At 52.1% G+C, this 24,063-nt stretch overlaps 7 protein-coding genes across 7 annotated transcripts; 3 read left to right on the top strand and 4 right to left on the bottom strand.

The window, feature by feature from the left end:
* Positions 1-88: 88 nt before the first annotated feature.
* Positions 89-2,792, bottom strand: QC763_0097330 (uncharacterized protein; the record flags this gene model as incomplete). The annotated part of the gene is made up of 4 exons (XM_062906337.1): positions 1,996-2,792; positions 1,636-1,937; positions 986-1,577; positions 89-909 (listed from the first exon to the last, which is right to left on the bottom strand). The coding sequence occupies exons 1-4, from the start codon at positions 2,183-2,185 to the stop codon at positions 89-91; spliced, it is 1,905 nt and encodes a 634-aa protein (XP_062763284.1). The 5' UTR covers positions 2,186-2,792.
* Positions 2,585-6,471, top strand: QC763_607540 (uncharacterized protein). The gene is made up of 2 exons (XM_062914592.1): positions 2,585-5,831; positions 5,890-6,471. Exons 1-2 carry the CDS (start codon positions 3,291-3,293, stop codon positions 6,073-6,075), a joined length of 2,727 nt encoding a protein of 908 aa, XP_062763283.1. The 5' UTR covers positions 2,585-3,290; the 3' UTR covers positions 6,076-6,471.
* On the bottom strand, positions 6,397-9,597 carry vps35 (retromer complex subunit Vps35). The gene is made up of 4 exons (XM_062914591.1): positions 9,259-9,597; positions 6,970-9,190; positions 6,769-6,915; positions 6,397-6,712 (listed from the first exon to the last, which is right to left on the bottom strand). Exons 1-4 carry the CDS (start codon positions 9,390-9,392, stop codon positions 6,548-6,550), a joined length of 2,667 nt encoding a protein of 888 aa, XP_062763282.1. The 5' UTR covers positions 9,393-9,597; the 3' UTR covers positions 6,397-6,547.
* Positions 9,598-13,227: 3,630 nt separating this feature from the next.
* QC763_607523 (uncharacterized protein) lies at positions 13,228-13,702 on the top strand (the record flags this gene model as incomplete). Its single annotated transcript, XM_062914590.1, has 2 exons — positions 13,228-13,453; positions 13,587-13,702. 2 exons carry the CDS (start codon positions 13,228-13,230, stop codon positions 13,700-13,702), a joined length of 342 nt encoding a protein of 113 aa, XP_062763281.1.
* Positions 13,703-14,250: 548 nt separating this feature from the next.
* On the bottom strand, positions 14,251-15,093 carry QC763_607520 (uncharacterized protein; the record flags this gene model as incomplete). The annotated part of the gene is made up of 1 exon (XM_062914589.1): positions 14,251-15,093. One exon carries the CDS (start codon positions 15,091-15,093, stop codon positions 14,251-14,253), a length of 843 nt encoding a protein of 280 aa, XP_062763280.1.
* Positions 15,094-16,010: 917 nt separating this feature from the next.
* QC763_607510 (uncharacterized protein) lies at positions 16,011-17,105 on the bottom strand (the record flags this gene model as incomplete). Its single annotated transcript, XM_062914588.1, has 1 exon — positions 16,011-17,105. The coding sequence occupies one exon, from the start codon at positions 17,103-17,105 to the stop codon at positions 16,011-16,013; it is 1,095 nt and encodes a 364-aa protein (XP_062763279.1).
* A 1,037-nt stretch (positions 17,106-18,142) lies between these two features.
* QC763_607500 (uncharacterized protein) lies at positions 18,143-19,186 on the top strand (the record flags this gene model as incomplete). The annotated part of the gene is made up of 1 exon (XM_062914587.1): positions 18,143-19,186. The coding sequence occupies one exon, from the start codon at positions 18,143-18,145 to the stop codon at positions 19,184-19,186; it is 1,044 nt and encodes a 347-aa protein (XP_062763278.1).
* Between the last annotated feature and the right edge of the window lie 4,877 nt (positions 19,187-24,063).

Here is a 24,063-nt window from a genome sequence, read left to right as displayed (position 1 = left end):
CCTCGCTTCCTGCCTAATCTACATTATTCCTGACCAACCACACGTGGCAAATCCCCACGCCACAGACATGCACCAAACAAACCGACACTCACCTCCACTCCTTAATAATAACATCCGCAGCCTTCTCACCCAGCGCATAAGCCGTCGAGCTCGTATGCGCACTGATAACCAAAGGCAAAACACTGATATCCACCACCCTCAACCCCTTCGCCCCGTGCACCCTCAGCTTATTATCCACCACACCCCCCTTATTCTTCGGTCCCAACGCAGCGGTGCAGCACGGATGCTGATAACTCAACGTCGCAGCGCTCTTGATAAACGCCAACAACTCCGCATCACTCTGCACAGCTTCACCCGGGGCAGTTTCCACCGCGCCGTAACGCTTCATCGTGGGTGTGTCAAGCAGTCTTCGTGACCACTTCACATTAGCAAGCTGCATGTCAAAGTCGACTGGGTTGCTGCCATGTCTGCTGTCAACAACGGGCTGGGCAAGATGATCTGCCGGGTTGAGGCGGACCGTCCCACGGCTGAGGGGATGAAGAAGGATCGCTGGGGCGGAATAACCTGTTGACCATGGGGTTTCGAGGTTGGGGGCCTTGGGGTTGAGGAGGAGCTTGGCCAAGACGGCGAGCTGGTCTCTGTAGCCTCTGGCCAGTGCTGCGTTGTCTCTGTAGTCGGCTGGCAGGAAGGATGCTGCGGATCCATCCACTGTCTGTCTGAGGATTTTGCGAATGATGCTGAGGTAGTTGGGTGTGGTGTTTGGGAGAGAAATGTAGATGGCCCGGTTGCCCAAGGCCATGGTGTAAGGACCGCGCGCTGGCACCTCGTCAAACGCAGCCGTGGCATCAGCCTTGAAAGTTGGGTCGGCCATTTCCTCTGGCATTGGGGTCCAGTTTCCAGGCTTGGTGTCTATAGGGACCATGTTAGCATAAGGGTTACTAGAATTTAGAAAAAGAAGGATAATTTGTGGGGATGGATGACATACAGTTCCAAGCCACGCCTGTGCTCCCAGGATGATCCTGAAGATTGGCACCGACTCCTGGCAGTTCAAGCACCTGTGTAATTCCAGACGCTGCAAGGATATTGGCAGCACCGATGCCGCTTCTAAGAAGAACAGTGGGTGTGTGGTAGGCGCCAGCCGAGAGAACAACCTCAGCATTGGCGGTGATGTTGAACCGAGCATTGGTGGTTAGCGATCGGACATCGAGAAGTGGAGGGCCAGAATTGACTCCGTTGGGGTAGATGACTCTGACTGCCTGATGCTTCACAAGCAGATCGTAATTGGAACGAGTCCCAACTACATCGGCGTAGTGGCCAAGCCCAGCATGAGAACGTCTTGCAGTGATGGGATGCTGTGAAGTAGGAACTGCACAGAGACCCTCTTTGTCACCGCCAGCGCAGTCCTGACGTGTGTGGACACCCAGCTCCCTCCAGCCGTTCAGGACGACGGAGTTGTCGGCCCATTGGAAGGGGGGAAAACTGGAATGGATGGGTGTCGTGCCGCCGTAAGAAGAAAGATCCCAGGTGTAGTTGTACTGCTGAGCCACCTGTGCTGATGGTGCGGTGAACTTGATGCTCTGTGTTCGTTGGGGTCAGTCTCTGTGGTCAATTATGCTCTGAAATGTCACACGGCACCTTTTTGAAATAGGGAAACATTCCCCGCCAGTTCCAGTCTGAAGAAACGCCGAGCTGGGTCCAGGAATCAAGATCGTGACGTGATGGCCGATCGAAGAATTGGCCATTGATAGCACTGCTTCCACCGACCACTTGCCCAGCAAAGCTGAGGGCCGTCAAGTTGTTGTATTCGGGGTTCGGCTGGGAGAAAAATACCCAGAGGGAGGCGCTTTGAAATGAATTCGGCCCATACCAGTCGACCGGTGGATCGAAGCTTGATGGAGCGTACTCAACATCGCCGTACTCAACAACCAGTACAGTTTCTGTATTCTCGGTTAGCTGTATGACGATGTGGATGATCAGATACGAGAGATGGCTTACTCTGTGGAAAAGCTTCACTCAACCGATCAGCTACCGTGAGACCACTTGTACCTCCGCCAACAATGACAAAGTCATAACTCTCACGCAACTGGGAGACCTGACGCTTGATATTGGCATGTGGTGTGCTCAGCCCGGTGGTCAAGCTCACCAACGAGGCAGACGCCAACAGACAGAACTTGGAAAGCGACATGTTGTCAGGCCCTTGGGTTCAGAGGGAGTGATGGTGATGGGACACCAAATCCTGTCCCGAGGTGCGGCCTCCATGGCTTTTGTAGGTGTTCGCGGGTGGTTGGCTCACTGCATGACTTGCCAGCGCCTTGCCAGGTTGGTAGACATGTTGTGATGTGATGCTGACTGCCCTGACCTAGCCCTAGAAACATGCTACCGAACCCGGCAAGGTGTGCATCGGGACCAGGGATAGGGGACATGTTGGACGGGTTCATTGCGACCTACCCCGCTTGCCCGAGAAGGCTGCCCAGAGCCATCCTCGACATCCGACTGGTCGCCAACATCACTATTGGGCTGAGCCATGCATATGGATGATGGTGTAGTTGAACCCAGGCCCGGAGCTACAGCATTTCTTTGAAGGGTATCACGCAAGGCACCCTGGTGTCCTGGGGTAGTTGGATGATTGAGTGCCGTTGAACAGGGTGGGAGTTCCATAGGCGAGTGATCATGACAGAATGTTGCATTAGCTGCTATTTGAGCGTCTTGGAGAATGCAGTTGGAATGGTTCTGGGCGAAGGTGAGGCATGGGTGTAAATGTTGAAGGATGCGGTGCCAAGGGGATGGGACATAATTCTTTAGGTAAGCAAGTTCGCAGATGCACAGCTGAAATAGCCAGTGGGTCCCTGTTTGAGGCCGCTGTTGGGTGTCGCACGCCGCCAAGCGTCCCCTGTCTGTCACAGGCGGGAAGTCGGCAACCGTTTCCCCAATTGCCCTTTCTCTGGGGGCTGTCGACATCCCGGAAGACAATTTTGACGTCAAACCGTCCTGGAACACAAGCACGCGACGTTGCCCGACCACATTTCCATCGATGCCAGCTCCAACACCAGCTGGACTGATGATGAGCATCTCCCTACAGACCTAGAACGACCAAGATAACAACACTCTTCACCACGCTCATTTGCCCTGCCCGTGGCCATCCAACGAAGACGGTCCTCCTTTCCATCATTTAATCTTGCCTTGCCTTGTCCGTTTCTAGAAATTGGCCATCCCTCCTTTTTTCTTATTGCCCCTCCGCCCTCCGCGCGTCTCCCGAATGTGCACAGCGCTTGCGCAACATCCTACACACAATGCCTTCCGAAAAACAGCGGTACGAACCGGTACCTCCGATACCGACCTACGATGAGGCCGTCGCCAGCGGCAGCAACAGCGACTGGCAGCAACGAGATCTCGCCCCCTCCCCGATCGACGATTCCGGAGCCGGCGCAGTAGAGGGGCAATCCCTCCTAAGGGGCTCCCGACATGCACACAACCCTACAGATCCTGCCTCACAGCGTGGCAGCCGACCAGGTGGCTACCGAGCGCCAACTGTTGAAACCGACGACGAAGACAGCCTGTTCAGCTCCGATGATTCCGATTCAGATGAAGAGACCCGCCAAGTGCGCCGGGAAATGCAAGAGCTGGAGATTGACGACTCGGACGTGCGCGGGGGAAGCCGGCCGTCGTGGGGGAAGCGCATAGGGCTCTCACTACCACAGTGGCGCTGGAGGTGGAAGTGGAAGTTGCCAAGATTACGTCGCCGAGCTGCAACGGCTGATGAGAGCAATACCGACCCGGAGGCGGCAAATGCAGAGACAGAAACACCAGCCTCGCGCTTTGCGTTCCCCCAGTTTGGGAGCGCGGCGCTGCTGCTTCTGGTCGCCCGCATCCTCGCCATCTTCATGCTCCTGGGGTTTCTCTACTTGATATTCGCCAGCGACATGTTCACCAGCATGGCCAGGAGAATGGGAAGCACCGCGTTCCCGCCGGAGAAGATCAGGCTGTACATCGAGAATTCCATGAATCCAGATCATCTTGCAGAGTACTCCAAGCGCTACACCAGCTATGCGCATTTGGCAGGGACCGAAGGAGATTTTGCGCTCATGGAGTACACCGAAGCCCAGTTCCGTCGGCATGGATTGGAAAATGTTAGGCGAGACACGTACCATGTTTACCTCAACTACCCCAAGGCTGGGGGCAGAGCAGTGGAGATTCTGGGTGACGACGGTAAAGTCAAGTGGACGGCCAAGTTGGAGGAAGATGAAGTCGGTGGTGAAACGACAGGCCGTCAAACATACGCTTTCCATGGACATTCCAAGTCGGGGGATGTCAAAGGGCCCCTGATTTATGCTCACTACGGCTCGAGGGAGGACTTCCAGACGCTAAAGGACAGAGGCATCGACACCAAGGGTGCGATTGCCTTGGTCAGATACTATGGCACCCAAATTGACAGGGCACTCAAGGTCAAGGCTGCTGAGCTCGCCGGATTTGCAGGTTGTCTCATCTACACAGATCCAAAGGATGCCGGGTACCTGAAGGGTCCGACAGCACCATTGGGCCGTTGGATGCCAGCTGATGGTGTCCAGAGAGGCTCCGTGAGTCTGATGAGTTGGGTAGTGGGTGATGTGTTGACTCCCGGCTGGGGCAGTAAGAAAGACCAGCCTCGTGTCAAGGTTGACCAGGCCGAGGGTCTCGTCAAAATCCCCAGTCTTCCCCTTGGCTGGCGCGATGCCCAAATTCTCCTTCAGCATCTCAAGGGACATGGGCAACATATTCCCGATGGCTGGGCCGGCGGTGTCCCTTCCATCGACGAGTGGTGGACCGGCAACCTTTCATCACCCATTGTCCGCCTCAAGAATGAGCAAGATGAAGTCGAGAAGCAAGCTATCTGGAATGTCTACGGCCGCATCGGTGGCATTGAGCAGGATGCAAAGTCTATCATCATCGGCAACCACCGCGACGCCTGGGCCTTTGGAGCTGCCGACCCCGCCTCTGGAACAGCCGTCATGATGGAAGTCATCCGAGTGTTTGGCAACCTCCTGGCGCAAGGCTGGCGCCCCTTGCGCACAATCGAGTTCATGTCCTGGGATGCGGAAGAATACAACCTCATCGGCTCGACAGAATACGTCGAGCAAAACGACGACTTCCTACGTGAGAACGCGCTCGCATACATCAACCTCGACACGGCCGTGACCGGGGGCGAGTTCCACGCCGCCGGCAACCCCGTCTTCAAGAAGCTCCTGCTCGAAGTCCTAGCCAGGACAACAGACGATCACTACCCCGACCCGAAAAACCAGTTCAAATCCCTCCTCGACCTCTGGAACGAACGCTCGGCCGATCTGGAAGGACTCGGCGCCGGCTCGGACTATGTCGCCTTTCAGGACATTGCCGGTACCGCCTCCATCGACCTCCACTTTGATGGACCTGGCTACCCAGCCCACTCGTCGTACGAGAACCATGACTGGATGGCTGTTGAAGGGGACCCGTCTTGGGCCTACCACACTATTCTTTGCCGCGTCGTCGGCCTTTTGGCATTTGAGCTGTCTAACCGCCCAATCATGCCGTTTGACATGCCCGCTTACGCGGATAAGCTTTCGGAGTGGGTTGGTGATTTGGAAACCTGGGCGAGAAACCAAACAGGTTACGACGAGAAGATCTTCAAGGTCACGAAACTCAGAGAAGCGGCCGATGAAGTCGCGATGGCGGTTAGGAGGTTTGTAAAGTGGGAGACGGAGTGGGAGAATAAGGTTATTGCGACGAATGGTTACGAGACGAACGGGCTGGGGGATATGAGGGCTGAGTATAATTCTAGGATGGGGAGGTTTGATTCGGATTTGTTGGATATTGATGGGGTGAGTTTTTTCTTCTTCCTCTGGCGGCGTTGGGTGTGTGCTAATGATGGGAAATTAGATACCGGGAAGGAAACAGTTTAAACATGTGGTTTTTGGGCCGCAGAGGTGGTCGAGTTATGATGAGGGGTATTTCCCTGCTGTGAGGGACGCGATTGAGGACGGGCAGTGGGAGGAGGCGATGAGGAGGTTGGAGAAGGTGGCGGGGATTATGGTCAAGGCGGCGGAGAATTTGGCTGCGAGGTGATTTTTGTTTTCTTTTTTGTTCTTGGTTTTGTTGGTTTGTCCTAGGCCCTTTTTTCCTCGAGGAGGCTCTGTTTTGAGGGGTTGGATTTTGCATCGCATGGCGTTTCGGCTTTTTCCTTTTCTCCTGGACTTACAACAGTCCCACTGCAGCTTACACAAAACTTTTCCTTGTCTTTTGTTTGTATTCTTAGTCCCCGCCATTTCTTGTATTTATTTACAAAGGGGAGAAGGAGGAGATCTACACAGGGCAATGGAAGTTGTATATAAGAAAGACAATCTTAATCGAGAAAATATACAAGATAAACTCAAGACACCAGCAAGGGTGCGCGTAAAGAACACGGGAGGTTGTCACAGAATTGTACTTTTTGCATGGTCTCCCATCCAATAAACTACCTATCAATACGCTCGCTTTCCCTTAACCTTATCCCGTCTCATTAATTCCACATCACCCCTACACTCCCCCCAGAAACCCCTCACTTCGGCGTCAACACCACCCCCTCATACTCCTTACTCCTGATAATCTCCAACGTTTGCAAAAAGTGCTTCTTGCTAGCGTCCACACTCGCGCTGTCCTGCTGGTTGCCGGCAAGGTTGGAGTGTATAAGCTCGATAAGGCCGTTGAGGTATTTCGTTGTGACCTGCCACCAATATCAGTACCTGCCAAAGAATGGGCAACAAGGAAAAGACAGCATACCGACTCATTCTTCTGATCAAAATAATACACATAACGGTCCAAAATCTCGACGAACAACTCAATGCTCGTCGCAGTCTCCATGCAACTATCCGCCACCCTCAACGCCCGCTGGAGACACTCGAGCACCCTCTTGCCGTCACGATAGAGCTTCAACTTCTCGTCAGCACAACCCACATCACCGGATATCCCAGAGAAACTTACATCCCCGCCTCCCTCCTCCTCCTCCCCCGCCCCGGGCGTAGCCCACCACAAATGACTAGCCAAATACACAGCCCTGCACTGATCCGGCTTCCTCAACAGCTTGCTCGCATGCTGCGCACACTTCGTAATCAGCGTATCATAATTTTCCTTCCCAAAGTTCCTCGTCCTGTGCAGCGCGCTCGCAATAACACAAACAGCCTGAAACTGCGCCTTCGAATCGCTCACCGCCTCCTCGTACACCGTAAAGGCCTGCGCAAAAAACTCATACGCCACCTCCTCAAAGCCCGTCTGGTCAGCCACCTGCCCGCACGAGCAAAAGAGTCTCAGAGACAACTCCGCCGCGCCGGAGCCATTGACTCTTGTGTAGAGCGTTGAGACGGCAGAGTGCAGAAACTTGAACAAGGCGGAAGACTGGGAAGACCAGTTGTCGTCGTAGTGCTCCCTCTTCTTGAAGCGGCGCGCGAGCTTGAGGCCGGCGGTGATGAGCGGTGGGGTGGTGGTGCGGATGCGCTCGTTGCCTTCGGCGTAGGCCTTTCTCGTCATTTGCAAGAGGCGGAATTGGGTGTCGTTGTCTTCGGAGTGGATAAGGTGGATGAGTCTGGCAAGCCAGCCTTGCTCTTCCATTGTCTCGTCTGTCTCGAGGGCACGGGCGCGGGGCTGGACGACGCCGGGATAACCCGCTGGTGCTTGGGACCCTTCCTTGATGAGAACTTTGAGGATCTCGAGCACATTCTCTAGTTGTGCGGGTGTGGAAATGAAAGTGTGGTTCTTGAGGAGGTGCCTGGCTACCTCGCCGGCTACCGCCCTCCGAGTCGGGTAGGTCTGTGATTGGAAGAGAGGAACATATGTTGGAAGGGAGAGCGCAGTAAAAAGGGACACATATCTCCGGAGCGGGCTCTGGAGAAGCGCCAAAAGACTTTGCTGCGCTGGTTGCGAATGAAGATCTGGGCTGTTGGCGTGCTCCTTCACCTTGCTGTTGGCGTAGTCGAAGATTTGATCGACGTAGTCCAACCGCTCGGGGTAAATGTTGAGGGCGAGATTTGTCAAAGAGACACAAAGTGCAATTGTATCTTGAATGGGGAGATGTTGTGCTTGCACAAGATTCTTGACTTGGCCGAAGAATATCTCGTACAGCCGGACGTTTTCCGGAATGCCTCGCCGCTTCTTGGCTGGCTCAGCCTCGGCGTTGTCCACTGCGGTCGCTTCGGTATCAGCGACTGAAGGGGCTGGCTGGTTATCGTCTTTATTTAGTGTTTCCGCTGTCGAAGAAGCATCATCCGGATTCTGGTCCCCGTTTCGTGGGACTTCGGCTGTATCAGTTGGTGGCTCCGTACTTGGCGACTCTGCGTTCAGTTTGCCCAGCTTCACCTTCTCGAGCAACTCTGTCAAAGCGTCCTCCTCCATCTTGCCCCTGTCTTCCTCTGTCTCGTCCTGTGACTCGCGTTCTGCATAACTTGACAGCCTGTCCATCAGGCCTATCACAATAGCCTTGACGTCGACGTGGGGATTGAGCCTCGAGACGGCGCCAAGAAACTGGTCCAATGTGTAGAGGTGGAACTCGTCTGGGAAAACCTGGGTAATAACCTCGAGAAGATATTCTTGGGCCAAGACGTCTCGACATTGGACAACCTGCTCGAGCAGGGGCGCGAGGATGCCATTCTTGTAGGCCGGAAGGTCGACGAGCTGGCTTAGTCGCACGATGTTGCTCCCCACTAACAGCTGAAGCTCCTTGCGTTCTTGGGTCCGCTGGTCCCGCTCTCTTGAATGTCCTTGGTGCTGGAGACGCACCCAGAGTTTGTTCATCTCGACGAAGTTGGTAAGGACAAAGTTGATCGAGTCCTGGAGGTTTCCTTCGGGCCCGTCGGAGTCGCCGGTGGGCAGATAGTCTCTGGCTTGGCCCATGAGATAATAGCGCAGAAACAGTCCACGTATGGGGTGCTGAACGCCACGGCTCATGTCCATCATATCCTTCATGAGTTCCTTGACAGGGGCACCCTCCACCGACATGTAGGCCGTCCCGACCGTCATCATCAGGTATAAGCGTGGGATGATGTTGCCGGCATATTGCACAAGTTCGTAGAGATCGGCAAGGTGGTTGACGGGATGATTTTCGCGCAGGTGGACAGACAGATATCGGAGGGCATCGAAAACTGACATGTATAATTCGTAGTATTGCTTCGGGCCGAGGCTGCTTGTCCGGAGCTCGGAGACGAGAGTCGAGCTACAAGGTAAGACGTTCAGTCAGCACGCGGTGCGGCTAGCACGATAATTGACAGTCAGAAAACAGACCAGCACTTGAGGGCATCCATAAGCTTCCCGGGAGTATCCAGGCATTTGCGCATCATGGCTGTTTGCTGGCGCACGGCAATTAATGCATCCTCAAGCAGGCGGGCCTGGTCCTCAGGCGGCGCGGGGGTAGACATGTTGCGGATGGGCTGCTTCAAATGTATCGGTTGCCAGCGACCAGCGCAGTATATGTACGGATGGGATGGTGTAATTTGGTTACTTCGTATATCTCGTGATGGCGGGTGTTGGGTCTGGATCTAGCGGGCAAGATGACGACGCAATGGAGAGCATGGCAACAGCTGGGTGAGCTCGTTGATAGCAGTGTTGCTGCAGGGGTATCGCCCACTGTGTCAGTTCCACAGTCAGCGCACTGGAGATTACGTAAGTAACTCTAGAGACCAAGCCAAACCCCGGCAACACGTGAGTGTTCCACTTCGTCAATGGCTTGCTTTCCCTTATCTTATCAGATTGTGGCTTGACCATCAGGTACCGTGAGAGTCTCTATCGTTTCACATATCTAACATCTCATTTCAGCACACGTGAAGACATTTTTACTGCTTGAATAAACAAGTCGGTCACTGCCGATTATGTCTCCACCGCAGCACGAAGCTTCTCGAAAGAGCTTCCCGAGCGACTACGGGGCAGCAGGCAGCCGGAGCGCCATGGCAATTGGTATCCGCTACCATCTTCATCAGTACGGAACCAGTTGAACTGTTCGGGAATGTGGTGTGGTGTGTCGAAGTTTAAAATGACCACTTCAGAAAATTACTTGTGGGTTTCATGTTCTGAAACCTTGACATCCTTTCCACCTGGCACCCTCAATCATACATGTTCTTCTTGCACTTGAGATTCCGGCAAGTGTTGTATTGAGGATCAGAAAAGCCGGCACCAGTGGTCTGAACGTAAACGTTTTGGTCGCCGAACGGGGTGTCATAAATGCCAGGGCCGCTCCCGTCGACGTCAGAAAGGTCCCTAGGATGCAGTCAGCAAGAATGGTCCTTTCGAGGATGTGAAAAGCAAAAGATATACTTACCACCACAGACCCTGATCCCAGGGCTCTTCTTGAGTGCAATGGCAATACTCGAACTGGAAGACTGGGACTTGAAACGTGTACTTGTCGACCTTGTCTCCGCGGCGGATCTTCATAGAGACCCCTTTGTCGTTCTTCAGCCAAGGGTAGGCAGTGGTCTGTCCAGCGAGAGCCTCAAAAGGCTCACCACCCTTGCCAATGCATTGGCCGTTCACACCTCTATCGCAAGGGTTCGAATCTTCCGCAATAGCGCTATGCCACCACCAAACAGGAAAGTTGCAATGATTGTGTACCTGTAGAATCTCGGCGGCGGATGTTGATTGAGTGAAGAGCCCGAGCACGGCCAGAAGGCCAGCAAGGACGATGCTCACGAAAGATTGTATATTATGACAATTGAGTCGGTGCTGGTGAAGAGGAAAACTATTCCAAGGATAGAGTTGCCAGAAATATATGCACCTTGGGAAAGCATCAAGATTAAAGTGAATGGCAGTTAGAGTCCAGGTCTGCTCCAGTAAAGAATTAACTGCTGAACCTGTACGGTCACGAAGTGGATAGCTATATTACTGGGTCATCAGGAGCAAGAGAACTCTTGCTCCAAGACCTTGTTGAATGATGTCTTCGATGGGACTTGTTGGGATAGCGCGTCATTCAGCTATTTCCGTTGATACTCGCGTGTGCCTAAATTGCAGGCTACCTGCCTTATTGATGCTCCATGGTAACCTGGAATGCTCCGAAATGGGATGTATTCACTCTGTGTCAGATATGCGTCGTACTTGATAAGAGGACCCGGCCATGTTGCTCTTCCAACATGGCATGCATGATAGATCATACCAGAGGGCATTGATGGTGACCAGTTGGTGACGCTACTACATATATTAAAGCAATACCTTATAACATTACTATTTGATGAGAAAGAGAACACATCTACGAAAGCAATGACAAAAACAGGATAGGTATATCCCTAGTGGCTGATATGGGCCTACGACTAATACAGGAGTAGGTCTCCATACAAGATTGAATTGTCAGATAAAGAAGAAAGAAAAGGAACAGGTCCCTCCTGCGGGAGTGGACTCCCTCAGCCTTATATACACGACTTGAAGCGTAATTAGAATCCACTGAGAAAGCCACCTCGTATCGGTATCAACAAGCCTATTACGCCCCCTTTGTAATGCCTGTTGCGCCCCCTCCGTATTCCTTCTTATCTGTGGGACCTCCCAACGATCCGTACAGAGGTTGTAGTCTTCAGATTTCCAAACCCTAACCGGATCTCATCCCATAACAGTCGTCCTCCTTCCAGTCTCCCGCCAGTAGCATCTTGTCGCCGTTCTTCTCCAAGCTTTCCTATCATCCTGTATACAGCCAATAACTCGTCGCCCTTCTCCTCATCTACCTCCAGAAGCACATCCTATTCGACCTGCTCCAATCTTTCCCTTCCCCTTCTCAGAAACTCGTCAATGTCCATATCCACCGGACAGCGATACTTATTTTTCTCCGCCCTCAGCTTGGTAACCTCCACCTGGGAAAGAGCAAGCGTCTTACAGGTATTCCTAAACGCTCGCTCCAACTCATGCATTTCGTCCTGGACATCCACAAACCTTCGCTGCAAGTCATCCTTTTCGTGTCTCACAGCAGTCATCTCCCTCTGCATCTTCTTGATGTGGGGGCTGTTCGGTTTTGACTGCGGCATCATCTTCTTGTTGAGGCTCCGTTGTGGCTCAAGACGCTCCTTGACGAAGGTCTGGTAGAGAGGGTAGCGCGTTGGTCGGGATCATGCCACTGGGGCTGGGTCTTTGGAGTTTGCTGGTCCGTCTTCTGACGCAGATCATCACCGTCATTGTCGCGCGTCGGTGCCCGAAGCCAATCGAAGATTTTCATGCTGTTGATGAAGCTGTCCATGGTGGAGAGGATATATGTCTATCTGGAGGTGCTGCTGGCTATTATGGTTTGAGCCCGAGAGGGAAGAAGACCAGTGTGAAGAAGGTTGTATTGTCTGATGGAGAAGAGAGGAAAGGAACAGGTCCCTCCTGTGGGAGCGGACTCCCCTATATACACCTAAAACCCACCACTAGAACCCACTAAGAAAGCCTTTTGAGGGCAAGGTTTGCAGGTAAGGTATCTTATTTAAAAGTTTATCAACTGAAAACTTTAAACTCTACCCTCCAGCTAAGACAAAACGGCAGCGCAATGGCTCGGGAGGCTTGGGAGGCTTGTGAGGCTTAAAGTCATTGGTAAACTTAAAGCGCACCATGGGAATATTTACTCATTCTATGAAGCAAAGTAGAGTACGAAGGTAGATCCCGTTATCCCTGGCACAAGGTGATGGCTGGATATCGGAACATCATAGGTACGTTAGGTAGGACTCAAGAGGTGAGACGTAAACAAACCTTTCTCCAACCACGTTCGGAATAGCAAGGTAGGGTTTGAAAAAAAGGCTATAAAATCACGAAGCTGCGGTTCAAGAGATCAATACCATTTAACCGGCCTCGGTAGTCTTGACTGATGACGTTCTTATTGAAAGGGTGGTCATGAGCTACCTTATCAACTCTCGTTGGGAGTACCTATCCCCACTGAATCTGAGAGCAACGCAGTCCGAAGCAAATGGGTTCTATAAAGTAACCAGGACATATCTCATCAGTGAAGATCCACCGGAGTCTGCATTGAAGTCATCTCCAAGCAAGTGAATTTGTCGAGATGCTCCGTCCATGATGATTACCTACGGTCACGCCTGAAGTGAAGTGACGCGATAGGGCAAAGCGCAACATGGGAAGCTCTCAACAATTGTGGTCCTGTGTGAAGAAGCTCCTTGGAATGCTCTAGGCCTGGGTATAAAGCACCACATACCTATCGCCAGACCAATTTCTGTCAATCTCTTCTTCCAGCAACAACAACGACACGAACAACTACCAACCAACAAACTCCACGAAACTCCCCAATCCGTGAACATGGTCTCCAAGATCTTCTGCGCCATCGGCGCTGTTCTCGCCCAGCTCGCCCATGGCGCCGTGATTGTTCCCATCGCCAACTACGCCGTCAACGAGGTCGAGTGGAATCTTCCCATCGATCCTAACGTTCCCACCGGCCCACGCGAGGTCGTCACCGGCACAGTCCAGGAGGCCATCGCCAAGATGGAGATCTCCCACCCCGGCTGGACCCAGAACTTCACCGCTGGCATGAACCTCACCGATCCAGACACCGACCCCGCCTCCTTCACCCTGGCTACCCAGGACGAGCGCGAGTCCACCCACTGCGATTTCGACTCGGGCAAGTGCAAGGTTTCCGCTCAGGACTTCTTCAAGGGAAGCTGGAACGTCTATGTCACTGGTGACAACTGCTAGACGAATCAACATGGCAACGCATGTTCGCTTGTTGATCGAGCCGCAGAACGCAGAGACGGTTAGATGGGGTCTCATTGGCTGAGAAAGGGCTGGGGTGGCGGGGATGATTCGGAGACGGCACCTATGTAGGACCATGGCGTCAACAATCGAGAAATGTGTTTCCATCAACATTATGTTCCACTTTTCCATGTCTATTGGTTTGACTTACCCCTTCGACTGCTTTTACTAGTTGTCAAATGAAGTATGGGAGATCACACAAGCTTCCGATACGTGTCCACACGCTGTTCCTTTGACCTACTGTTCTCCTACCATCCACTGGAGGATGGCTGTTTTTTACTTGGGGCGAAGATGAAATACAACGAGACTGCAGTGGCAGTCTGGAGGCTTTTAGGAATATTTGACAGATTGTTCATAATGGCTCTACCAGATACAACTGTCTTACAGGGTCTAGGATATGTTTAATATTACGGTATCTTTGATCCTTCTGAGTCCTGCTACATCGCGCAACGCAAGCTAACAGGACTCGGTTCGTTCCGGCCAGTCTTCCCAGAACCCCACCACAAGTTGTTTGATATCTAGGTCCCCCTCCGCACCCCCTACCTTACCTACCCAATCTTGTATGAACTCGACCTACACAGCCGGAGCATTATCGTAAGCATGTGCCAAAAATCCCAACAACGCCCCCCTCATCGCCGACGACTGCGCAGCCGGAATCACCTGCAGCTGGCAGTAATCCCCCACATAGTCCATCGTCGGCGTCATCTGCGTGAAGTGCACCAGCACCAGAAAGTCCCAATCAAACAGCGCCACATACGGCGTCCTGTGCGCCACCGCGTACGAAGCCGCCTGCTTGATCAGCACAAACGAGTCCCCGGCAAAGTACGTCTGCTTGCCGTGGGGCAGGGCCATGGCGGCTGCCACCGTGTTGTCAACCACCTGTTGCGTGGGGACGGTTTGGGACCTGATCGTGGCGGCGAACTCGGCCGCCGTGATCACGCCGCGCTTCTTGAACTCGACGACGGCAAAGGCCTTGAAGTTTTGGTTGGCCGTGTTGGGGTGGCGATAGTAGGTGATGTCGCTGCGGATGCGGTTGGTGGAGGCTTCGGACTGGCAGGTGATGGCGATGTTGGGGTGGGTGCTGAGGGCTTGATTGATGGGGTGGAGGAGGTACATTGCGGCCGAGCGGACGACGTCGCCTTCGCTGCCGTGATGGACGGCGTCTTCGCGGAGGGAGACGGTCTCGACGTTGAGCTGATGGTTGGGGGTGGTGGAGGCGGGGTGGTTGCCTAAGAAGTTGGTGCTCAGGTTGTTCCAGTTGTTCTGGGAGGCAATCGCAAAATAGGGGGGGTCTGTGTCGCGGGTTGAGTCACCGGAGATGGTGGCGTTGGCATTTCCATGAGGGTTGGGGTAGGTGGGGAGAGCGTTTGTCGCGACGTTGGCGAAAGATTGGGAGATACGGACTGGTTGGGCCATTTTGCAAGAGTAACGGTTGGGAAAAAGAGGTCTGAAGTATAAGGTGGCGTAATTGCTTTGCAGATGTGTAAGACGAAGACGATGTGTTCAGGTTTGAGGCAGATCAGCTCTTGAACAAGAGGTGGACGATGTGATATAAGTATGAAGACTACAACTAGCTTCAGGAAGCAAGGTAGATAATTATGGCAATGGCTTGCGGCGGGTTGCTGTCCAACGCCGCTTCGAATACATTGTTGGTCTTACTCGTATTCTGCGGCATAGGTTGGACGGAAGCGGCGGGGCGCCAGTACGGCGTAGGAGTTGTGGATGTGGAGCTAGTACCCTGTTTCAAAGAGCGACGGTCGTCGAGTTTCAAATTCGCGAAGATTGTCGTGACCCGACGTGTATCCATGTAATCCTCAAAATAGTCCCCGAAATAGATATCGTGAGCCGTTGTAGAGCTCGACTGCTGGGAGGGTCATATGCGTCTGGAAGCGATTTGTGTAGCACGTCGCAAGTTAGCACTGCTGCTATTAAGTCCAACACATGCGTGGATAGAAACTATGCCTTCAGGGGATAGTTTAGGTAGGTAATATTATAAGAAGCCTACCACTGATAGAACTCAAGGATCTTTGGATTACGACCATTATTAAGCATTGTTCAGTGCTGTATGTAGATAAGTGAAAATGATAGTATCAAATACTTATTTACGATGGGTCTAGTGTGATATTGTGTTTGATAGACGGTGGTTATTCTATTCCTGAGATATCCGGGTGCTTTCCGTTATCCAATAGCCAAGGTACTTGGTCATTCTGAAGTATACTACCCCTGAGAAATCTTCAAAGCCACGGTGCCCATTAGTTGCCCAGGAACCCCTTAAACTCTCAAGTACATACAACTGACTTGCTGCCAAAGAGCAAGAACACAAGCTAACACTCCTATTTGGCAACCTCCAGTGTTGTCTTGAGTGGTGCATACTTGGCCGCATTCTGTCCTCCAAAGCGACTTCTCAACCACTCCTGACGCAACCTGGGTGTCACTTCCCACTCTGATGGGATCCAGCCTCGGAACTCCACGAGTGTATCTTGCCAGTAGAGCTCCATGGGGTTCGGTGGGAGCGCGGACCTCGGTCTCTGCCATGGCCGAATTCCATGCCTTGTCTTTTCATATACAATGGCGGCATTGTAGTCGATCAGGACGATTCGTTGGGGAGGCTGCCGCATGGCGCTGGGCATTGTGCCTGGTGGGTAAGCACAGATGACGTTACGGGCAGCCAGATCGTTCTGTGCGATTCCTTTGAACAGCAATCTCGCATTGCCATCTAGCACCCTCCCCAGGATCTCCAGGCGAGATGCCCGGTCAAGAGCGACTCCGCTGTTGGGAAGACAAAGCTGGCTGATGCTAGGTCCAGGGACGTTCTCGATGAGAATCATACGAACTGGACGTTGCTGAATGGTGCCGCCAATTCGGATGGTCACGTTGAAGGTCCAAGAGCCAAAGTATCTTGGGGCCAGTGCGCCCGCTTCTCTTTCCTTGTTCAGGTGCTCGTAGGCTGCGGCCTCACGGCTGTAGTCCTTGTCCGCATCGAAGGTAACATCGACAGGCACAGATGGTATGTCCTTGTTGCGGAATGAGTAATACAGCGCGTCGTAAATTTTTGCCACGGCCTGGAAGGCGCGCTGCCCAGCGATCTTTGGCATGAAGGTGCAAATGGCTAACTGTGCACCCCGGCCATCGGCGACGGCGAGCTCGCCATTGATGGTCAGTGTCGCAGTCTTCTGCGCTGGCGGATTGGCTGTTCCCAGGGGTGGGTTCCTCATGACAAGTTCGGTATGCTTAATCGACCGCAGAGTCTGGTCGGGCACTGCTGTCCGTGTTTCACCACGACCGTAGTCTCGACCACCAAAAGGTGGGGGAGGAGTATGGCTCTTGATGTCCACCGTGAAGTTTCTGCGGTACGGACAGGCAGGCTTGTCCGGGTCCGCCGGCGGTTGCCACGTCACAGGGACTTTAGTTCCGGGAGGTGAAGGCATGGTGGGTGGTGTTTGCAAGTGTTCAGGTCAGATTAATCTGGCAAGTAAAGGGCCGATGAAGCAAGGGAACGTGGGGCAACGGGCAATAAGAAGGCTGTGGTGCGATGGCAGGTCTGTTGGTCTTCAACTTGCCCCACCTACGGTTGCTGAGCCGTACATGGGGCTTTGTTACACCCACGCCGCTAGCTAAGGGCACAAACAGCGCTAGGACAGAGGAATCTCACCTATGTTATATTTTTGCAGTCGTTACAAATTAGTCTTGTCTCAGGTTGCCCAGTGCCGTGAGGCCCAGCACCCTTGGGCCTCGGATTATAGTACCCCAGTTCATTTCAACCTTGGATGACAAGATACCTACCCAGAGCCGTCCAAAAATAGGATTTGGTTCACCTATAAGACCGCCGTCACGGTGCCCTTCAAACAGAGGGCAACATCCTCACATCTTGTTAACCAAGCCCCGACGACATATATCCACATCTCCTGCTTCAGCGCAAAGCCCCAGTCCTTCGTCGACACTATCGAGACCGTTCACACCGCTTTAACTCTTATTACCAACTGCACCATGCCTCTCCTCCCCACAAAGACAGCAGCACCAGCCAAGGCACCAGCCAAGGCACCTGCTCCTACAAATAAAGTCCAGGCCGGTCGCCCTGCACCTGCTCCAAGCAATGCTCTGCCCGTACGACAGGCAGCCCCACCGCCCGCCAAAGCCGCTCCGCCGCCTGCCGGAGGAATGAAAAGACCGCCTCGCCCAAGCAAGCGCGGCGTCCGAAAGATTGTTGCTCCCCCACCCAAGCCTGAGCGCGGTCAGCGGCTTGCCAAATTCCCCATTGGCCTCTTCGCCAACGCTAAGCGTTGATGGTTTCTTGCCGCTATGAGCCTATGAGGCTATGGTGGAGGGGGGTTGGAGGGAAAGAAGGTTGGGGGTGTTATCTGGAAGTCGATATTAGCGCATTGTGCTGGGAATTTTGACAGACCTGCGGCTTCACGGAGTCTTCTCAGGACAGGTATCGCTTATGGTAGAGCTTAGAGGAGAATAAATGCATACGTCTCGGGATTACAGATTACTCTCTTATTCCCTTGCAGTAAATTATAATGGACTTTGGAGAAACTACCTAAGATGTAGTCGCGCTAGCGGACTCTTTTTGATCATTGGAGACGTGTGTAATGTGTGTAGCCCCACATTGGCTCCCAAACGATGCCTTACGATATGGAACAAGCGTCATCTGGCTTCAAATTCTTCTTCATCAAGAGCAACAGGGCGGGTACCTACGAAACTGAGGCATCAAAAACTGCAAATTGCTGTCCGAGGTCCTAACATGTCACGGCAGCTTGGACCCCAAGAGGAAGCTACCCGAAATGACCCGGCCCCGAAAGACAGTCAACTGACTCAGCATGGAACGATCACACGCTATAGGGATCGAACAGACGCGCCTGTTCATGGCCGCCTTGAACAAGAATATCCTTATGCGTCTTTGACAAAGGCGGGGAATATTCATCTGCTCCATCTCATACCCAGTCGGGAACATGACGGTCGGATCGAAGCCAGACTTGTCAAGTATCCTTTGCTACCAGTGACGCGAGTAATGCATCTATATGAAGCCTTGTCTTACTCCTGGGTCACTGGCGGCTTTTCCAGGAGTATATACATTGATAGCCTGGAGCGGCTGGTGACACACAACCTCCACGAGGCTTTGTTGTGTCTTCGTGATCCTGAGATTGTCAGGGTCCTGTGGATTGACGTTATCTGCATCAGCCAAAGCAACGATACGGAGAAGCAGGGGCAGATCCCCTTAATGCCCAGAATTTACAGTATGGCCAACCGCGTGATTATCTGGCTCGGGACCGCCGGGCCTTTGGAAGGCAGAGCTTTCGAAGTGGTTGGTTTGGCACACATTAGTCCATGCCGGGCACTGAATCAGAAAAGACCGCCATTCATGAGCATAGCACAGTCCTGTTATGAACTTTGGCTGGGGATGCGAAGCTCATGGTCTGCGTACCTACCTAGTCAACACCATGATGCAAACCGTCGGGCGAGTCCCTTGATAACGGGGAAGGAAAACCCCTATTTGGCAGATAAGTGAATATGCAACATCCTGAGAAATTCCTATTGACGGGCCTTCGTCATTCTCCTTGAAAATTCCAGACAATCATCATACAAGATCAACCACAATATCGGCTAGCTTTCTTCTGCGTCCAATAAACGACTTGACCGTCCCGTGCCTCACATGCCTCACATCCAACGCCGCTCTCAGACCCCAGCAGAACAAGATTCGGTGTGATCAACCCTCCCAAAGTCCATTCTTCATCTCAGCACATCTTGGGGTGTATTCCATCTTACCGATGGTATCAGGCAGCACTCACACCTGCTGATATTACCACATATCAACATTCCACGGAAACGAAACACTATGATATATTGGATCTCGGTGTTAACACACAATCCAATAGCTAGGTACCAACAACAGCTCCACTATCATCGACATGAAAAGTGGCGAACACGCGGCACAGCAAGTCAGAAACCACGTCCTCCAACACCCCCAGGCACTCGACCCGAGAGGTTGGAAACGAAAGAGGCACAGGGGCAAAGGGTCGCACTGCAGTATGTACGTCCTGCATTCCTGTTCACGTCCGACTCCAACAGCACAACAACAACATGGTTGGCCTCAAAGCCCTACCGCCAGAGATCTTATTGATGATCCTTGGGCATATCGATGGTGTCAGGGATGCACCAGGGAAGAATTGCACAGATCCAAAATGCCTCACTGGCATCGACTACATCTCCAATGTAGCCACAGTGGCCATCCTGGACCGCCGCTGTCACGCCATTTTCAACCCAATCCTCTTTTATTGCTGTGGTAGCGTCTCCGCGATGTGATGGGCCGTCCAAAATAACAACGTCGACGTTCTCAGAGCTGCTCTCCGCCATGCCCCCTCCCCTGAGATCCAACAAGATCTTGTCAATCGGGAAGCCTGCATCCACCAAGAGAGCGTGCCTTGACACGGCCCTTGGAGCTTGCGTGCTCCCGCGGATACGACGAAATCGTTTCCCTCCTTCTCGATGCGGGTGTAGACACTGGGCTGGGCACAACAAGATCAACGCCTATGCATTGGTATTGCCCGTGCCTGGCGAACTTTGTTGATCACCTTTGAGTCTTGTATCGGCGGGGACCGAGATGATGTTCCCTATGACCGAATGAATCCCCTCGGCCGCGCCATTTGCGGTGAGCATACAAGCACTGCCTTCCTATTGCGCCGAGCGAACGCACCGTTCCCTGAAATTCTTCAAACACCTAACCACATGACCTTGGGTGCACTGTGTTCCGCTATCGCCCATGGTAACGTGGCCCTTGTCACATACCTGTTTGCTCAGTTGCGCAAGCGGGGAGAGGTGGACTGTGATGGGGAAGTAATCTCTTCCTACGGCCTCGATAGAAGAGATTATTTCGCATTCTCAGTTGCGTCGTTTCTGGGCCAATGTGGCGACTACAACGCAGTGTTTACCATTGCTGGTCTGATAGAAAGCCATCGTGTCGCTTACGGGGGGAATTTACCACGCGGCCCAGACGACTTTATCCCCGACGTATGGACCGCCTTGATTCATGGCAACTGGTTAGCTGCCTGCGCTTTAATCGATGCTTTGAGTGACCCCCTCGAGTATTACGACGCAAGTGAGATCCTGCAGAAGTTGCTTCACTACAAGAATTGGACGGCACAATATTGGCAGTTCCGACCCCATTATGTGGGTTCTGGTGATAAAGGGGACGATTATGTCCAGGAAGACTCGAGCACAGAGAGGGACAGGTGGCTCTCGAAACCCCAAGATGTTGGCTTTATAGCACATACGACGAACCGAGCTATGGATAAGCTCCTGGAAGTGTTTTCTGCGCGTCAAGCTCGTGTGACTCCTCATCCGATGCTGATCGACCTGCTCCCGAACGATTTCCCCTCCACGAGCTAGAGACCTTGCTTGTTATTCCTGAAATCACTGGTAACAGTGATCCCCATTCCTCGGGTAGATTTTCAACCCTGGAATGGGCAATCATAGATGGGGAGATTGCCTCGATCCGACTGCTGTTCCAAGTCTCAGGCCGGCTTAATAATGATCTTTCGCCACTGGTAGCATACTGTCTGAAAGACTACTACTTCCAATATTACAGATTGCTTCTTGAGTTCGGCGAATTCCTGCTCCATGTTATTTTGCTTCGTTTTGTTGTCTGTTGATGGTCTGCCAAAGACGAAGCAATGATGCATAGAGGCCCGGGACGTCATTCACGTTATGTATTCTCATCACAGTCCGAAGGGACCAATGGTAACGTTACTGCATACTGGTGAGGGGCGTCGGAGAACGGTAAAGAACGCACCATCGGCGACTCCAATTTTCGTGACTTCGGTTGGATATCCGAATGGCACTATTGGCAATGTGTTGGTTAGCATATTATCGGCAGATGCAGAAGGTTGGGGAACCATCGTTCAACACGGACCGTGTCTTGCCATGCGGGGGAACTTTGCTGACGTCGGGGTAGATGAAGCCAAGGCAAAGCCAAAAGCGTGCTGGAATTGTTTCCCCGCTTGTAGGAAGGGGATCTTGTTTTGCGCTCGCCTCCAAAAATCCTATGTTCAGTTAACTATTGCTTCTGCCTTTGACAGGCAATAATGGGTAGAGGGACCGTAGGGAGACACGAGGCCATACGACAGCGAGATGCGACATATCTGGAAGGAAGACCTTCAGAATCTAGAGCATTTACTATTACGAAACGCCACTCCTCAAAACCGCTCTATGAAACGTCTTGCCAGTGAAATTTCAAGCACTTCAGCTCTCGGTATTCTTTTGTCTCGGCCAGTGGTCCGACCTGAGGTGCGCGAAAGATTTTAGGTTGAGAACAAGCTGCTGATTATTGGTCTAGACGTCATCACATTGTTCCACCGCACGCCTGAAGTTCTGCAATTGCTCTGGTATAGTTTCGTAATGCTTGTTGAGATCCCTAGGCCAGAGTGCCCAGCTGACCATCACGTTAGGTATAACCACTCCAATGGAAGACAAGGCAACCCAGGTAGTAGTCTTTGCTGGTAGAAGTAATGCGGAGGCGGTCATAGTTGTGAGGCTAGATATTGATGTTGGCTGACATGATTAGCGAGGTGAAGAGGAAGGTTGGGAAAAGAGGGGATAGGGCCATACCTTCCTGCGGCAGCAACTCCCGGTACATTGAGCAGTTTGGGTGAATTGAACTCTTTCCTTGTGTCCCTGTCGTAGGCGAGTAGTTCCTCTGTCAAGAATAGATCGCGTATGACGGTATTAGCACAGACCTTGAGTCCATTAAGATGTCGGCTTTGTTGTGTTCTGGGGAGGGCAGCATCGGCGACGGCTTCTGCAACAAATGAGTGTCAGGACAAAAGTTCTCGTTAACAATACCAGCGTACCTCAATTTCTAATACGCTCATCAAGATACAAATCGTTGAGGTGCTTGTACTATCTACTCATATACTGTGACGATCCCCTGTCCAGAACCTCTAAAAAGGATACCGGTTGAAGGCGAACTTCCAGATAATGGATCGGTGCAGCTAAACAGTGCACAACAAGATGTCTCAATGTAAACACAAGATACCGTGAATACAAATTGTGATTGCATACTGCGGAACTATCTACAAGCTACATAGTTATTCCGTATATATAGACCTGTGGATCACTTTTCCCTCCCGTGGCTCACTACGCTCATCGTGATCCTGTCGCTCTGCTCACCGTGATCACCGTGAGCCCTTCGCTCCACTCCCGATTGGTTCGTAATCATTGGCTAGCAGCGCCCTGCGCCCCATGCGCTAGTTCCTCATCAACGGTTGTGACATATACCACTCAGCAAAAGCAGCCTTCTACCCAGTATCCCTCTCAGAGGTTCTGATCAGGTGTTCGTTACACTCACCTCGGGGCTGAATAGGCTCTACAATATTGATGTCATCGAAGTGCTGATAATATCTCTTCATATAGATTCAGCAGAATTCATTCCTGTCTCGTTTCTCCGTAGTTTATTGCATAGAGCTTGGCCACGCTACGAGTACATTAAACTTGGAGAAGAAAAGAAAAAGAGAAGAAGATTTGACGGCATGAGCCTCTAATGTGGCTAAGCGTGTTGGCCAGTGCGGCATGAGAGAAGGTTCTGGTGTAGTGGTTTGTGTTGAATTACAGCACTTATATGTGGATTTTACAGTATGTTCTTTATCGTGGCTCACAGCAATCAAAGGCTTCAAGCCACAACGCCCATAATGCCCAGAGCAGTCACAAGGAGCTACAAAGTTCTCATACAAGCCACTGTGGCTAACTGAACCGATGGAAGTTGTGGGGATCGATAAGGAGGAAAACGAGGTCTTGGATACCTATAAAAGGCTCCCCTCGCAGTGTATTTGGAATGGTCTTTTCTTTCTTTCTCGAGTATCAAGTCAAACAGTCCAGTCAATACATTGGTTTACCACACTCGCTTCCAGGGCATAGTTCCTTATACTTGCATTCCTTCGGTGTTACCTCACACCGTCGTACCTTGCAGTCCAAGAACCTCAGAGTGTTCAGGTATTTGCCTCCGACCGATCCGGCAGGGCCTAATCAACTGGCCTACCGGCAATATATCTTAACATTTGTTGTGAAGTTTAATCTTTCAGAGTAGTCAGTCTACCTAGTAACTGTCACGGCTTGGCGGTGAAGAACAGGATTACATAGGATGCAGGAAAGAACTTGGGATTGATTACTAGGCTAGAATAATCCATAACTATGTTTCACTGTGAAACAGATTCCGCAGACCGTAAAAGTCTAACACAATTAGAACATTGTATGCTAATAACAATCGCTCTATATCCCGATGATGGTTGAGGAAGGATAATTGTAGTGTCGTCAGGCCGCACACATCTTCTGCAGTCGTATCAACGTTTCTCGTCTCGAGAAGTAACTTGACCACAGTTTCATATCCATTCGCGG

The sequence above is a fragment of the Podospora pseudopauciseta genome, chromosome 6, assembly GCF_035222475.1.
Source record: "Podospora pseudopauciseta strain CBS 411.78 chromosome 6, whole genome shotgun sequence".
In the NCBI taxonomy this organism is placed as follows: domain Eukaryota; kingdom Fungi; phylum Ascomycota; class Sordariomycetes; order Sordariales; family Podosporaceae; genus Podospora; species Podospora pseudopauciseta.
Note: the sequence above shows the minus strand (reverse complement) of the source record. Positions and strands in the feature narration are given on the sequence as shown.